The following is an 18,277-nucleotide window of genomic DNA, read 5'->3' as shown; positions in this document are numbered from 1 at the left end:
TCGTTTCTAAAAAATAACTTCACAAAATAAAGATATTTCTAGCTAGCATGCATACAGAGAACCAACAACAGAGAGATTAAATACTCATCATTTACAGTGTCTGTAGAAACACTCAACTGTCGAGGTACAGAATTTATTTCATGGCAAAAGAAATTTTGTAACAAGAAATCAAATGCTTCTCTTAAAAAATTTTCTTTTTCACAGAGGCTGAGAAGTCTAGGCAAGCCTAAGTAACAATTTTCCCACTACAGTGTCTTTAGCACACTCTGGTGGAGACTTCCTGCAATCAGTAACCAACTATTCAGAGCAAAACAAGTGAATGCTGGAGATCGCACAGCAATAATTTAAGAAAATAAATTTATATCATTGATTTAGAGACAAGAGAACAAGATTTTAGTAAACTTTATTTGCAAACCTATGGTTTTATTTATTGTACTTTAAAAATAAATCCTTATGGCCAGGCGTGGTGGCTCACGCCTGTAATCCCAGCACTTTGGGAGGCCGAGGAGGGCGGATTGCCTGAGCTCAGGAGTTCGCGACCAGCCTGAGCAACAAGGTGAAACCCCGACTCTACTAAAATACAAAAAAATTAGCCGGGCGTGGCAGCATGCACCTGTAGTCCCAGCTACTTGGGAGACTGAGGCAGGAGAACTGCTTGAACCTGGGAGGCGGAGGTTGCAGTGAGCCGAGATTGCGCCACTGCACTCCAACCTGGGCAACAGAGTGAGACTCGGTCTCAAAAAAAAAAAAAATTTATAAAGTACTTTTACATAGAATTTAGAAGTTTTCTTCTGCATTCTTAAAGTCTAATATTGAATATTAAAATGTCAATAAACACAAAATAAGACAGAAAATTGATAATTTTATGAAGATTATTTTATGTTGAATTAAATCAATTTTATAGAAGGTTAACTAACCTGCTGGGTATAACACAATTTAAATAAGCCCATCATTTACTCTATGATACATTTCATTCCTTGCTTTCTGTATATGAAATGATTATACATTTTAAAATCAATACTCTTTAAACATTAATGTTAGAAAGGAATACCTAAATCAAAATAGAGAACTGATTAAAAAAATTTTTTCAACAAAATACTTGCCTCAATTCAAGTTCCACCTATAAAAAAGACATTAAAATGTCCAAATCAAAATATGAACTAAAGTACCCACTATTATGATTAGAATTTTTCAAACAGACTTTAAAATATTATCTACATATAACGAAGATGCTGTATGAAGTAGTACACAGTGGCTGCCCATGGATGCGGCTGAGGAAGCATCATTAAAGTCTCTCCTCCCCCTGCCGTCATGTCTAAGTCAGTCTCCTAAAGAGCCCGAACAGCTGAGGAAGCTCTTCATTGGAGGCCTGAGCTTTGAAACAACCGATGAGAGCCTGAGGAGCCACTCTGAGCAATGGGGAACGCTCACGGACTGTGTGGTCGTGAGAGATCCCAACATCAAGCACGCCAGGGGCTCTGGGTTTGTCACTATGCCACTGCGGAGGAGGTGGGTGCAGCCAGGAATGCAAGGCCACACAAGGTGGACGGAAGAGTTGTGCGACTAAAGACAGCTGTCTCAAGAGAAGATTCTCAAAGACCAGGTGCCTACTTCATGTGAAAAAGATATTTGTTGATGACATTAAAGAAGACACTGAACAGTATGGAAAAACTGAAGTAATTGAAATCATGACTGACTGAGGCAGTGACAAGAAAAGGGGCTTTGATTTTGTAACCTTTGATGACCATGACTCCATGGATAAGACTGTTATTCAGAAATACCATAATGTGAATGGCCACAACTGTGAAGTTAGGAAAGCCCCATGAAAGCAAGAGATGGCTAGTGCTTCATCCAGCCAAAGAGGCTGAAGTGATTCTGGAAGTTTGGTGGTGGTCGTGGAGGTGGTTTTGATGGGAATGATGACTTTGCTCATGGAGGAAACTTCAGCAGTCATAGTGGGTTTGGTGACAGTCATGGTGATGGTAGATATGGTGGCCGTGGGGATGGCTACAATGGATTTGGTAATGATGGAAGCAATTCTGGAAGTGGTGGAAGCTACAGCGATTTTGACAATTACAATAGTCAGTCTTCAAATTTTGAACCCATGAAGGGAGGACAATGGTGGCAGAAGCTCTGGCTCCTATGGGGGTAGAGGCCAATACTTGGCCAAACCATGAAACCAAAGTGGCTATGCCAGTTCCAGTAGCAGCAGCAGCTATGGCAGTGTCAGAAGATTTTAATTACTGCCAGGAAACAAAGCTTAGCAGGAAAGGAGAGCAAGAGCAGTAACAGGGAAGCTACAGGTTACAACAGTTTTGTGAACTCAGCCAAGCACAGTGGTGGCAGGGCCTACCTGCTACAAAGAAGACATGGTTCAGACAAATACTCATGTATATAGGCAAAAAACTTGAGGACTGCATTTGTGAATAACTGTATAACAGGTTATTTTAGTTTCTGTTCTGTGGAAAGTGTAAAGCATTCCAACAAAGGGTTTTAATGTAGATTTTTTTTTTTTTTTGCACTCATGCTGTTGATTGCTAAATATAGTAGTGTGATCACGACGTTGAATAAATGTATCTTTAAAAAAAGACACAGAGTGTTGCCAACCCTGACTGCACATCAGAATCACCAGGGGTCTTATTGGTGCCCAAAACCATCCTGTAGCAAGTGAAACACCATCTCAACTCAAATAATCCTGATGTACAACTGATTAAGAACCATTACTGGTAAAGTGGATCAGAGAGCGGGCTCCGAAGCCACACTGCCTCCACCTTAACAGCCATGTGACTATGGAGAAATTACTGAACTGCTCTCTCTCCTAATCTATGATGTTGCAGGGACTAAATGAATTAATAAATGTAAAGCTCTTAGAACAGTGCTTGGCTCCTGGTAAGAGTTAAATGAATGCTCTTATTATTGTTATTATAGTTATTATGAGTCATTTGTAATCACAGGCTTAGGACTTTCAAATTTAAGTCACTTCCTTTTACTTAATTTTGGTAATTTCAGAGTAGTTGAAATGTTGATGTTTCAATGTTCTTATTAAAATAAAATGTTCCTCTTCTACTCAAATAACGCAGGAACTCTCATTCATTGTCGGTGGGAATGTCACTTTGGGGTATACTCATTTTGGAAAATGGCTTAGCAGTTTTTTTTAAATAATGTTAAATATGATGTTTACTTAATAGGAATATTCCAGAGTCAGTTTCTTAGTTTTGACAAATATACCATGGAATTCTTTTTCTTTTTTTTTTTGAGACAGAGTCTCCCTCTGTCGTCCAGGCTAGAGTGCCATGGCTCAATCTCTGCTCACTGCAACCTCTGCCTCCTGGGTACAAGCGATTCTCCTGCCTCAGCCTCCTGAGTAGCTGGGATTACAGGCACACACCACCACACCCGGCTCATTTTTTTTTTGTATTTTCAGTAGAGATGGGGTTTCAGCATGTTGGTCCGGCTGGTCTCAAACTCCTGACCTCATGATCCACCCACCTTGGCCTCCCAAAGTGCTGGCATTACAGGCATCAGCCACCACGCCCGGCCTGTACCATGGAATTCTAAGATGTTAACATCAGGACAAACTGGGTAAGGGGTACACCAGTATGATCCATACTATGTTTATAACTTTTCTATAAATATAAAATTGTTCCAACATAAAAAAAGTTATTAAAAAATAATTTTTAGTTTGGGTGTGGTGGCTCACGCCTGTAATCCCAGCACTTTGGGAGGCCGAAGTGGGTGGATCACCTGAGGTGAGGAGTTTGAGACCAGCCTGACCAACATGGAGAAACCCCGTCTCTACTAAAACTACAAAAATTAGCTGGGCATGGTGGCGCATGCCTGTAATCCCAGCTACCCAGGAGGCTGAGGCAGAAGAATCTCTTGAACCCAGGAGGCGGAGGTTGCAGTGAGCTGAGATGGTGCCACTGACTCCAGCCTGGGCGACAAGAGTGAAATTCCATCTCAAAAAAAAAAAAAAAAAATTTAATTAAAGAAACAGGACTTCTACTATCAGTCAGGATGAATAACAGCAATGGAGTAAATGGGATTTGCCCAACTGTTATAAATAACAAGGAAAACAGATGAAATACAGTCATGTGCCACTTAATGACTGGGATATGTTCTAAGAAATGTGTCATTAGGTGATTTCCTTGTTGTGCAAACATCATAGGGTGTTCTTACACAAACCTAGATGGTATAGCCTACCACACACCTAGGTTATAAGGTGTAGTTGCTCTTATCTGGACAGTATGTTGTTGTACTGAACACTGTAGACAACTGTAACACAATCAGACAACTGACACACGATGTATTTGTGTATCTAAACATATGTAAACATAGAAAAGGTACAGTAAAAACACAGTATTATAATCTTATGGGACCACCATTACATATGTGGCCTGTCATTGACCAAGACATCATTATGCTGTGCATGACTGTACATGAAACAATTATTTTCAGATATTAACAAAGGCAACTAGGACTACATTCCCTAAGAGAAAGGAAGTAAGCCACACAATCTCCCTAGCTTTCACCCTAGGGGCAAATTCTGGACTGTAGAACAGGAAGGAAATCCCAAACAAAGTGCAGAAGTCTTACTGAGTTATGGAGACACATATCAGAGTTCAGGGAACCTGAGGCAACTGGAAGTTGCGGGGTAAAGTTCTGAAGAAGAGAGAGCTACTGCTACCAAAAAAAAAAAAAAGCCTCCAAAAATTTACATAAGGAATCCCTTGGCCTCGCTCATAGCTGAATTCTAGAACAAACACACATAAGAAAAACTCTAGCAGGATACAGTGGGTCATGGGTCACACCTATAACCCTAGCTACTTGGGACGCTGAAGCAGGAGGATCACTTGAGGATAAGAATTCAAGAGCAGCCAGAGCAATATAATGAGACCCCCATCTCAAAAAATAATAGAAGAAAAATAAAAGGTACTCCAGGCAAAAAGCAGCTGAAAATCAATCAGCTGAACAGTCTGCAAAGCTCACACAGGGTTGAGAGACATTCAAGTTCTGAGCAAGTGTTCCAAATCCTTGTTGATCATTTGAGGTATTCAAGAGAGATCCTGGAAAGCTCATGCTTTAGTAATAGGGCTAACCTACCCACCTATCCTAACAAAGTATAAAAATAAGCCATAAAAGGATCAAAATAAACTGCAAATAGCTGCATGCCAGAAAAAAGGGACACAATAAAATTTAGACTCTCAAAAATGCAAACTTTATAAGGTCCATCATCCAATCAAAAAGTATCAGACATGCCAAGAATCAGGAAAATATGACCCATAACCAGGGGAAAAATCAGTCAGTACAAATAGAACCAGTATGACACAGATGACAGAATTAGCAAACACGACATTAAAATAGCTATAATAACTATATTCAGCTATTTAAATGAAAATATGAACATTATAAGAACCGTAAGATATAAAGAAAAATAAACAGAACTTCCAAATATCATAAATACAGTAACAGGCTGGGCACAGTAGCTCACTCCCATAATCCCAGAGCTTTGGAAGGCTGAGGCAGGAGGATCACTTGAGCCCAGGAGTTTGAGGTTACAGTGAGCCATGACTGCATCACAACACTCCAGTGTAACTCCTGGGTGACAATGTAAGACCCTGTCTCAAAAACGCACACAGAAAGCCAGCCTGGGCAACACAGCAAATCCCCATGTCTATGAAAAAAGTTAAAATTTAGCTGGGCATGGTGGTGCATGCCTGTACTTCTAGCTACTTGGGAGGCTGAGATGGGAGGATCCCTTGAGCCCAGGAGTTCAAGGCTGCAATGAGCTAGGATAGAGCCACTGCACTCCAGCCTGGGCGACAGAGCAAGACTCTGTCCCTTAAAAAAAAAAAAAATACAATAACCAAAGAGAAAACTTCACTGAGTGGGATTAGTATAGTACATTAGACACTGAAGAAGAAAATATTACTGACTTTTAACACAGAACATACAATTTGTCCAAACTGAAGCACATAGGGAATAAAAATCTGAAAAGGAAATGAAGAGTCTTAGTGACTACAGGACAGTATTAAACAGTCTAACAAACACGTAAGAGTTCCACAAGCAGGGGCCAGGAACGGTATATAAATAAATATCTGAAGAAAAAATGTCAAAAGTTTTCCAAATTTGATAAAAACTGTTAAGACACAACCCCAAGATTCCCCATGAACCTCAAAGGTAAGAAAGAAGGAAACTACCACAAGATACACCTAAATCAAACCCTTAAAATTAGTGTAAAAAAATGAAAACCCTTCAAAGTAGCCCAAGGGAGAAAAAGACACATACACACAAAGGACAAATAGAACAACTGTAGATGTTTCTTCAGAAACTATACACGCCAGGGAATAATGAATATCATGAACGTGCTGATACCAAAACAAAAAAAAATGGTCACTAAGAATTCTAATCCCAGAAAAATTTTTTAAAAATATAGGTGATAAATGTACAATAAAAAACTGTAAGACTTTGGGGTGGGGGTGGGGAAAGGAGAAAGTGTTTGGGACCTAGGGCTAGACAGAGAGTTTTTAGACTTGCCATCAAAAGCAGGACACATCAAAGCAAAAAATGATAAACTGGATCTCATCAAAATGTAAAACTTTTGCTCTGCAAAAGAACATAAAGAGGATGAAAACACAAGCTATACACTGGGAGAGAATATTTGTAAACAACATATAGAACAGAAAACTAGTTTACAAAGAACTCTTAAAACTCAGAAATTAAAAAAAAATACAATCAGAAGATGAGCAATAGGCATGGACAGGCATTTCACCAAAAAAAGATGCCAATGACAAATAAGTATAAAAAAGATGTTCAATATCATTAGTCATTCTAGAAATACAAATGAAAATTCCAATGTAATAAAAACCACACATCTATCCAAATGACTAAAATAACAAAGACAACACCAAATGCTGGTAAATGTGCAGATGCTGGAACAATCATACATTGCCAGGGGAAATGTAAAATGGGACAGCTAATCTGGTAAATTGGCAGTTTTTTACAAAACTAAAAATTTTGAGCAAAAGTGGTAGAGTAAGAACCTCCAAAAATTCTCTTCCATAAAAACAATGAGAAACTGTCAGAAATGTCCAAATGCTACATGTTGAGAACTCTGGAAATGAACCTAAGGCTTACAGTAATACAGGGAGAATTTATTCAACAAAAAAATGACTGAATGTCAGTAAGAACAGTGGGTTGTAGGCTTCATGGTATTTTCGCTTGCTCTAGTCCTAACCCCACTCTCCTGCTCTGCAGAAGCCTGAAAAACCAACAGTCCACAATCAAAGAGAAAAGCAGTAGCAAGGGGGTAGGACCACGTTAGAGTGCCTTCAAAGCTTCCTTCTCAGAGAACTGTCAAAGATTTGTCTCAAGGTTCCCTGGAAGACCCACTCTCAAGGCTGTCTTTACTCCACCTGACTAGGAGATTGCCCAGGGCAAAAACCACTGTAAACTGAAACAAATTACAGGCAATTGTTTAACTTCACAGCTGCCTGAAACAGTTGTAACAAACAACTGACAAACCACAAACTGCAAAAGGAAAAACTTTCAAAATGTGGAAACAACACAAATGTCTATCAACTGATGAACAGATAAACAAAAAGTCATATATCTATTCAATGGAATATTATTCAGCCACAAAGAAGGAATGAATTCTGATACCTGCTACAACATGAATAAACCTTGAAAACATTATGCTATGTTAATGCAGCCAGATACAAAAGGCCACATATTGTCTCATTCCACTAATATAAAACATCCAGAAAAAGGCGTATCCATAGAGACAGAAAGTACATTAGTGATTACCAGGGATTGTGGGAAAGTGTATACTCTCTCCTGCTCTTTGGCTTGCTTGCTCTGATGGAAGACAGTTGCTATGTTGTGAACTATCCTATAGAAAGGCCAAATGGCAAGGAAATGAGGGAAGTGCTCTAGCCAACAGCAAGCAAGAAACGGAGTCCTTCAGTTCAACAGCCTACAAGGAATTGAACCTGACAACAACGACGTGAATAGAGGAAGATCCTTCTTCAGTTAAATCTTCAGATGAGACTGCAGTCCTGGCCAACAACCTTGGCTGCAGCTTTGTAAGAGACCTGGAGGCAAAGGCACCCAGCTAAGTCAGGCACAGATTCTGGGGCCTAAGAAAATACAAGATATTGAATGTTTATTCTTTTAAATCACTACATTTGGGGGTAAGTTGTTAAGCAGCAATAGATAATTTAAAAGGTGAATATTTGCTTAACACAATAGACTACAGACACTTTAACTGTAAAGCCAGCATCTTTCTTAATGGGGAAACCCTAGAGGCATTCCAGGCAAGGTCAGAAAGAGACAAGGGACCGGGCACAGTGGCTCACGCCTGTAATCCCAGCACTTTGGGAGGCCAAGGAAGGTGGATCACAAGGTCAGGAGTTTGAGACCAGCCTGGCCAAGATGGTGAAACCCTGTCTCTACTAAAAATACAAAAATTAGCCAGGCATGGTGACGGATGCCTGTAATCCCAGCTACTAGGAGGCTGAGGCAGGAGAACTGCTTGAACCTGGGAGGCAGAGGTTGCAGTGAGCCAAGATTGCGCCACTGCACTTCAGCCTAGGTGATAAGAGTGAAATTCGGTCTTAAAAAAATTTTTTTTAAAACAAGAAAGAAGACAAGGATGTCCACTCTCTCCAGGACACTTTCACACTGTCTAGAGGAACTAGCCAATGCAATAAGACTAGAGAAAGTAATTAAAGGAATAACAGTTGGAAAAGAAGAAGTAACACTATCTGTATTTTCCAACATAAGAGTATACCTGGAAAACTCTATAGAGAATCTATCATGAAAACTAATTGAAACAATAAAGATTTCAGCAAGATACCAGGATATAAAGTTAACACGCAAAAATCAATATTGTTCATATATACAAAATACAACCAGTTAGAAGATACAACATGACAAAATTCATTTACGATAGTAAAAAAAATTAAATACTTAGTAACAGACTTTAGAAATCTTCAAAACCTATTTTAAAGAAAACTATAAAGTATCTAAAGGATGCAAAAGTAGACTAAAAAGATGGAAAGACATCTTTGTTCCTAGAAATACATACTTAAGTATTTAGAGACAAAGAAAAAGTCATGATGTGCATAACTCTCAAAAGCTTCAGAAAATAATAAATACACATATACATACATACAAAAGGATGAAAGCAAAAACTTGATAAAGTAAGTTTTGGGGTCAAACACCACAAAAAATGTTTAAATCAATCTAATCAAGAGGAAATAATCCAGTAAATTCAGACATCTGCTTGTAAAAGACATTATTTCTGAAAACTTGCATAATTTAAACAGGAACTGTGTATTAAATTATACTGAATATTACTTTCCTTAGGTGTGATAATGACATTTTGTCTGTAATTTACTTTCAAATCATTCAGCGTGGGGGAGGGGCAGAGGGGTAGGAGACAGGTAGAAAAGGGAAAGAGAAAGCAAATGCTGCAAAATGTCAAAATTGGTTAAATTTAGGTGAAGGGTATACGGGTGTTCTTTCTATGTTTTCAACTTTCTTATTAGTTTGAAATTTTTTCAAAATAAAAGGATGGGACAAAGGAAATGACAGAAAAGATGGGGTATAAGGCTAGCTTTCCTTCCTTGACCTCTTGAAAATCGTGCCAAATAACAAAGAGTACAAGAAATGGCAATGCAAACCCTCCTGCAAAAAATTAGGAGGTAGCTAAGGAGAGAGGGAAATATAAGATATCTAAATTTGTCTTCCTTAATGGTAAGTTAACAGATAATTAACACTGGTGCATTAAAAAAACAAAGGTGTAAACATAGTATTTAGCATTTGAAGGTAATCATAAAAAGAACTAAAACAAATGAAGCGTGGAGGATGGAGGAAAAGAGACTTTTACTGTATATTTTAAACATTTTATATGACCTGTTGATATCAAGTATCACATGTAGTAGTAGTAAAAACAATAATAGATTTCCCCAATTACATGGACTATCCAGAAAGACTCTGTGACAGAAGACACTGTACCCAGAGAAAAGGCATTTCTCATCATCTTCACTACCTTGAAGTGAAATATTTAAAATACAATTTTAAATGGTTAAATACTTTGAAATACTACCGGGTTTAGTAGAACCACAGGTCTACCTACATGAGTATGATCATGATACCAAAAAATAACAAATTAATACATTAAGATGACATATCCTATTATTTCAAACAACTTAGAATTATTTTCATTCTTGTTTTTAAAAAATTTGAATAAACAGACTCACAGTTCCACAAGGTTTGGAAGCTTCTGAGCAAGGTTTTCTGGCTGAAAATTAAAAACTCAGAATTAAATTTTATTTTTGAAAAATGTCTAAACATTTCTAATTTGTTTAAATACAAAGTACTACCTTTTTGAGGGGTGTAAATTTTGAGAAAATGTGAAAATAATTAATCAGCAGGTCTGGGTTTTATTCTTACAGAGACCATACTACAATTTAAATTTATAAATTTGAACATTAAAAAACAATGTCCCTTAGAGCAGCGGTCCCCAACATTTTTGCCTCCAGGGACTGGTTTCATGGAAGACAAATTTTCCACAGACAAGGTTGTGGGGGTGGTTTGGGGATGATTCAAGCGCATTACATTTATTTTGCACTTTATTTCTATTATTATTACATTGTAATACATAATGAAATAATTATACAACTCACCATAATGAAGAATCAGTGGGAACCCTGAGCTTGTTTTCCTGAAACTGGACGGTCCCATCTGGGGGTGATGGGAGACTGTGACAGATCGTCAGGCATTAGATTCTCATAACAAGTGCACAACCTAGATCCCTCACATGTGCAGTTCACAATAGAATTTGTGCTATGAGAATCTAATGCTGCTGCTGATGGGACAGAAGGTGGCATTCAAGCGGTAATGCAAGTCACAGGGAGTGGCTATAAATACAGATGAAGCTTCACTTGCTTGCCTGCCACTCACCTCCTGCTGTGCGGCCCCATTCCTAACAGGTACCGGGTCTGTGGCCCAGGGATTGGGGACCCCTGCCTTAGAGAAACCACAAACCTTATAATCCATGGTCATGGAAGAAATAAAAATGTGCTTCACAGACAGAGAGGGAAGAACCAGAAACTGAAGTGACACAACTGAAAGCTGAGGAACACCGAAGGTTGCTGGCAACTCCAAGCAAGGAGAAACGCAAAGAGCACGTGCTCCCTCAGAGCCCTGAGAAGGAACCAATCCAAATCACACCTTGATTGTGGACTTCTTGCCTCAAGAACTGTCAGAGAATACATTTTTGTTGTTTTAAGTTACCCAGTTTTTGATAATTTGTCACAGCAGCCCTAAAAAACTAATATATCCCCCAAATTCCCAAATCATGCTCCTCAAGAGAAAGTAAGGGAAATCTGCAGGGCCCCCAGGTACAAGACCTGACTAAGCTCCAAATGAACAGGGGAAGCTGGAGCTCATGTGGTCCGAGGGGGTGTCAGACCTGGCCACAGGTCCAGACATCAGAGTACAGGGCCAGGAAACTGGCCATTGGCAGGAGAGAGAAAGGCAGACAAACCTAGGTCCTTTACCCAGAAAAAGTCAGAGCCCTGAAAGGGCTGGCCTTTCCATGAAAAGAATCCTAGAACAAGTCTACTCACAGGTTGAAAGCAGGTTTCTCTCTGCTGCAGGTACTGGGTAGCGGAGAAAGCCTCCTGTAAATAACTGAAAGCCAGTCTGCATACACACACACACAAGTATATATGCATATATATATATATACATATAATCTCTCTCTCTCTCTCTCTCACACACACAGGGGGTTCAAATTTACACATACAAAAAGAAAGAGTCGAAAGGCTGAAGGAGCACACTAAGTCAAGACTAATTTTTTTTTCATGTACATTCAAGCTACTATAGGGTAAACTGTGTATCAATAATAATTAATCAGGAATGGCTTTTTAGAAGACATTAGGTCTGACCCGAGTTCCAAAAGACATAAATTATAAGAGGATGACATGGAATGGAGAGGATGGTAGTTCTGTATAGCTTTCTAGGCACAAGAAGCAACATATGAAAAGCCAAAAGAGAACAAGTACAATTGGGAAACTGCAAATACAATCCATTCTGCTATAACTACATAACAGCACTCCCGAAGAAATCTTACATTTTCAAAAATCCTGTTAGAAAAACAATCGTGTCAATAGAAAAACTAACGTGTTAGGGACTAGAAAGTTGACTATTTTAAATAACCAAGAAATTTTTTATAAACTTGAATTTTTAAAAATAAGCATGTGTCTTTTATAATTGAAAAAATTAAAATTGAATTTTAAGATCTGCTGTGTGCAGCATAAGCTGTTATACAATTGATTAATCAATTATATACAATTTGAGATCTAAACACTCACTAAGACAAATGACATTAGTTTGGTATGTCTGGGCCATTGGGTATGAAGATGTAAGATTTTACAGAGAATGGCAAGGAACAGATCACTAAAGGCTTATATTTTATACTAAGGAATAGCTTTTAAAAAATCCTGAACACAATGGAAAATCACTGGTTTATTTTAAACCAGAAAATGTCATTATTAATGTCATACTGGCATATTGATGTATTTAAATACTTAGCAATAGTATCACAAAGTGCTTATATATACATATCCTTCCCTTTTGTGATAACCAAGTATCACCGAATATGAATATTGTTATGAAGTCAAGGAAGCATTTTTGAATACCCACTCTTGACAGTACCATTTGTATTTCATTTTCAAATGCTGAAAGCTGTGATTCTTTTTGCCCCATATTTCTATACTGATATATGCAACAAGATCCATCAAAACTAGTCATTTCTCAGATGTTCCTTGTGGATCCGTCTAAATCCCTGGAATGTTTTGTTTTTATTATCAGTATCTCTCTTGAGAATATACACTTCCGTTTATGGGCATACATACAAAGCATCCTAGAAAAACTAGAGAACCAGTGGGTGGAGGGCCTTAATTATAGCTGTTCCTATAAAAAGGAAAGATCTGTCCAAAAAGAAATGCTGTATGACTGTTAGACCTTCACCTAGTTCCATCTGCTAATACCAGTCCTATACCTGGCTAATTCACACACTCCACGGTCATTCTTTCTGGATGTCTCCTTGGCTCCATCAAATAGATTCTAATCTTTCCACGACAAACTAGCTGGAGCTCTACACACAATTAAGTACTGAAATAATGCTTCTGCTGCCAATAGAGCATCTCTATGTCTTTATTAACAAGTAGGTACATTGTGTTTTTATTTAAAAATAAGCACATTCACTTTGAGAGAATTGCAGTTCATTAGAATAATGCCTTAAAACACACAGACACGGCCAGGCACGGTGGCTCACGCCTGTAATCCCAGCATTTTGGGAGGCCGAGGCGGGCAGATCACGAGGTCAGGAGATCAAGACCATCCTGGCTAACACGGTGAAACCCTGTCTCTACTAAAAAATACAAAAAATTAGCCGGGCGTGGTGTTGAGTGCCTGTAGTCCCAGCTACTCAGGAGGCTGAGGCAGGAGAATGGCCTGAACCTGGGAGGCGGAGCTTGCAGTGAGCCGAGATCACGCCACTGCACTCCAGCCTGGGCGACAGAGTGAGATTCCGTCTCAAAAAAATAAAAAAAAAACAAAACACCACAAAGACACTTAGGAATAGATGCCCAAAACTCCTGGCAAGTAATCAGTCCTTGCACAGGCTGTGACTGACACCTACTGGTGTTCCATAATATCACTCTTTGTTTTCTAATGCCATATTTTTAGCAATGTAGCTGAGAAACGCCATACATTTCAATTTTTATACTTCTATAATTTAGGTACAGCATGTAAGAGACTAGACAACTAGAAATTAATGTCAGAATTTTTGTTACTTTGTGGGTAACTAACCTCTAATGTTGGATTACGGAAGTCACACAAACTAGTGTATCCTAATCCATAGGATTTACAAGCTATGAAGTTTTTTAATGTTTTTAAATTTAAAATCCTGATAAAAGCAATAGTCTTAAAGTGCTTCTCAAATCTATTACTATTATTACCTTCTTTTTTCACAATTTGAAACAGAAAAGTTTATCAGATAAATATAACATGTACTCAAATACCTCCTACTAAATTACCTAGAAATTGTTTCTCTAAATCAAGCCAAGGATTCTCTTCATTAAATCTCATTTACATTATTATCTAGCTAAACAACTTTTCTTTATAATAATGAAAAAGTAAACTTCAGCAAGCACAGTTAGTATAAAACTTACCCCAAATTCTGAATCAATGATGCTTTACCATTTCCTTTTAGAAGCCACTTAAATGGGAATGTTTTAAAATTTTTTAACTTGGAACAAATATGTCAAATATTTTGCAAACACCACCATGTTCAATGGTATTTTCTGGTGGGCACTGTGCATTACCTACTTTCTTTCCTTCTCTTTCCGAACACCTGCTAGGACTGCACATCTTTCATCAACCTGGCCATGGCTAAGTGACTAGCTTGGTCAGTGAAATTAAGCCAAAGTGGAAGCCTTGACAAGATTGAGTGCAAAAGACCTCACCCCTTCCACAGTGACCACCAGACGGTGGACGTTTTGTCAGCTTCATTCCTGAGCAGAGGCTCCAGGCTCTGAAAGACTAGTACAGTGTAGACAAGAAATATGTGTGCTGTTACAAGCCACTAGGACTCAGGGTTCGGCAAAAACCTGCTCCATCCTGGCTTCTAACAACACATTTCAAAGAGGTCACAGATTAAATGCATTTGGGTTCTTATACAAGTCATAAAAAGTAGAAGAAAGCAGAATGAATTTGGACCACTATCTCATACCATATACAAAAATTAACTCAAAATGGATCAATTAAATTTAAGAGCTAAAACCACACTTCATAGAACAAAACATAGGAGTAAATCTCCATAATCTTAGATTTGGCAATGAATTGATAGCTATTACATCAAAAGCATGAGCAGCAACAGAAAAAATAGATACACTGGCCAAGTGCAGTGGCTCAAGCCTGTAATCTCAACATTTTGGGAGGCCAAAGTGGGTGGATCATTTGAAGTCAAGAGTTGAAGACCAGCCTGACCAACATGGTCAAACCTCATCTCTACTAAAAATACAAAAAAATTAGCCGGGCATGGTGGCATGCGCCTATAGAACCAGCTACTCTGGAGGCTGAGGCAAGAGAATCTCTTGAATCCGGGAGGGGGAGGTTGCAGTGAGCTGAGATCACTCCACTGCACTCCAGCTTGGGCAACAGAGTGAGACTCCATCTCTAAATAAATAAATAAAAGAAAAATAGGGCTGGACGCGGTGGCTCATGCCTGTAATCCCAGCACTTTGAGAGGCTGAGGCAAGTGGATCACAAGGTCAAGGGATGGAGACCATCCTGGCCAACATGGTGAAACCCCATGTCTACTAAAAATATAAAAATTAGCTGGGCATGGTGGCACACACCTGTAGTCCTAGCTATTCAGGAGGCTGAGGCAGAAGAATCGCTGGAACCCAGGAGGCAGAGGTTGCAGTGAGCCGAGATGGCGCCACTGCACTCCAGCCTGGCAACAGAGTGAGACTCCATCTCAAAAAAAAAAAAAAAAAAAGATACACTGGATGTCATCAAAATGTAAAAACTTGTGTGCATTACAGGCCACTACAAGAAAGTAAAAAACACAACCTACAGAATGGGAGAAAATACTTACAAATCATATATCTGGCAAAGGTCTAGCATCCAGACTACAAAAAGAACCCTTACAATTCAACAACAAAACAACAACTCAATTAAAAAATGGGCAAAGGATCTGAACAGACATTTCTCCCAAGAAGATATGCAAATGACCAACAAGCACATGTAAAGATGCTCAACATCATTAGCATTAGGGAAATGCAAATCAAAACTACAATGAAGTGACACTTCATACCCACTAAGACAGCTGTAACACTAACAAAAAAAGAAAAATAACAAGTGTTGGCAGGAATGTGGAGAAACTGGAACCATTGTGCATTGCTGGCGGTAATGTAAAATGGCTCAGCCACTTTTTGGTGGCTCCTCAAAAGTTAAGCATAAAATTACCATATGACCCTGCAATTCCTCTCTTATTTATATACCCAAAAGAACTGAAAACAGGTCCTTCAACATGTACATTCATGTTCATAGCAGCACTATTCACAATAGCTAAAAGGTGGAAATAGCCCAAATGTCCATCAGTAGATGAGTGGGTAAACAAATGGTGGTATAGCCATACAATGGAATCCCTACTGAATCATAAAAAAAAAAAAAAAGAAGTACTGATATATGCTAAAACTTGGATAAACCTTGGAAACATTTTGCTAAGTAAAAGAAGCCAGATACACAAAGTTTCATATTTTGTGATCCCATTTATATAAAATATCTAGAGTTAACCCAGAGAGAAAACAGATTGCTGGTTACCAGGGCTGGGTGTGGGAGCTGAGGGTGGGGGTGGCAGAATGGGGAGGAACTGCTTAATGGGTGAGGGGTTTTACTCTGGAGTGAAAGAAATGTTTGGAACTAGACAGAGGTGGCTGCATCCACGGTGAATGTACTGAATCCTATTGTCATTTCAATAGGATTAATTTTATGTTATGTCAGTTTCACCCCAATAAATTAGTTTTCCTTTTTAAAAAGCTAATGAAGTCTTGGCACTGCAGGAATAAAAAGTACTTCATTCACAAACTACCACAACACATTTAACAAGCTTTTTAGTTGAATCAATAATTTGATGTCATTGCTTCTGAGCAGGTACACGACATGAGTTAAATACCACGTGTCCAGATTTTTTAAAACTGTGGTAGACCTCTTTTCAACTTGCCCATTCCTTCTCCAGTATTTCCCTCCATTTTTATATATGTCATAGAGCAATATTTATCAACAGAGGAATCAGAAACCCTAGCAGGCTAACGGTACCGAACGAGGGAACCAGCATTCTTTCTTCTTCCCCAGTAGCATAAATGCCTTCAGGGTCCTAGTTACCATACCTTTGTCTCTTGACTCACTTCATAATAATTACTCATTTTCCTTTGTTTCTCTCTCTGCCATGACGGAAACATTATCTGTGCTGTCCAATATGGCAGACACTAGCCACATGTGGCTATGTGATGGAGGAACTGAATTTTTAATATTATTTTACTTTAATTTAAATGTTAAGGCCAGGCATGGTGGCTCACGCCTGTAATCCTAACACTTTGGGAGGCTGAGGGAGGTAGATCACCTGAGGTCAGGAGTTCAAGATCAGCCTGGCCAACATGGTGAAACCCGTCTCTACTAAAAACACAAAAATTAGCCGGGCGTGATGGCGGGTACCTGTAATTCCAGCTACTCGGGAGGCTGAGGCAGGAGGATCACTTGAACCCGAGAGGCAGAGGTTGCAGGAAAAAAAAAAAAGCAAAAAAGTTAATAGCACATGTGGCTGGTAAAGTGTGCAGAATTCATACCTTTTTATATTCACTACTGATTTTTCACTTAAACTCAGCTCCTTCAAATGTAAAACATAAAGAATAACTACCTAACTGTAAGAATGATAGATGTTTTAGATTATTTTTCTTAGAAGTAAATGAAAGTATTTGCTTAGCATTTGTAGAGATTAAAATTGTCATCTTAAGAAATGTAAATGAAAATATTTTAAGTATCTTCAAATCTGCAAATGTTTTCTGGCAAAAAATGTAAAACAAACATCAAGACTGATATTTTTAACTTAGCAAAAACTTACAGAATGAGCTCAAAATAAAAAAACACTATACATCCAGTACATTTACAAAAATAAAATGTTTCTGAATTTGATAGAAATTTGATTGCCAAGAAAAGATTTTTCAAAAGAAAAAACAGGCATTAAAAATTGCTGAAATGCCTCTTGAAGTGTTTATCTTAAAAATATTTGTTAAAACTGAAAGTTATATAAATGTAAGAAACAAGGGTTGGAGGTTACAAGCATCAAGTGTCTTTTCCAGCTTTTTATTTTTTAAAAAAAACTATTTAATAAACATGGCATAAGTATGATTTTATAAATGAAATTTTCAAAGCAATATAAAAATACACACAAAAATAGAATACCAAACACATTCCCATTAAGCCAGATCAATGATTTAAGATTACACCTAGCTTGAACAATTCTGTAAGTTTATGACATAACTGTTTGGTTCTGGGGGGGTGGGGTGGGGAGCATGTTCCAAGATCGGTGTACAAGTGCCTTACTTACATAGCGTATGTATTTGTTGACTGATTCGATGGGACTAACAGACACTGGCGTCTCACTTCTAGTACACAGGTGCCTCATTATAGTGAATGT

General features: G+C 38.3%; 1 protein-coding gene across 11 annotated transcripts in view; it reads right to left on the bottom strand.

Annotated features, from left to right (window-relative positions):
- The window catches only part of LRRC28 (leucine rich repeat containing 28), a 144,355-nt gene that overhangs the window by 108,927 nt on the left and 17,151 nt on the right, over window positions 1-18,277 (bottom strand). For 5 of the 11 annotated variants that reach the window (XM_009250189.4, XM_024232167.3, XM_054531111.2 and 2 more), the window contains one exon: window positions 10,266-10,306. The exons of 1 other annotated variant lie outside the window; for it this stretch is intronic. In XM_009250189.4, coding sequence (XP_009248464.1) covers window positions 10,266-10,306 — 41 coding nt within the window. Of the gene's footprint in view, window positions 1-1,103; window positions 1,121-10,265; window positions 10,307-18,187 lie in introns of all 11 variants that reach the window. 5 more of the 11 variants (XM_063716025.1, XM_063716023.1, XM_063716026.1 and 2 more) reach the window with 2 other exon arrangements.

Source organism: Pongo abelii, chromosome 16 (genome assembly GCF_028885655.2).
Source record: "Pongo abelii isolate AG06213 chromosome 16, NHGRI_mPonAbe1-v2.0_pri, whole genome shotgun sequence".
In the NCBI taxonomy this organism is placed as follows: domain Eukaryota; kingdom Metazoa; phylum Chordata; class Mammalia; order Primates; family Hominidae; genus Pongo; species Pongo abelii.
Note: the sequence above shows the minus strand (reverse complement) of the source record. Positions and strands in the feature narration are given on the sequence as shown.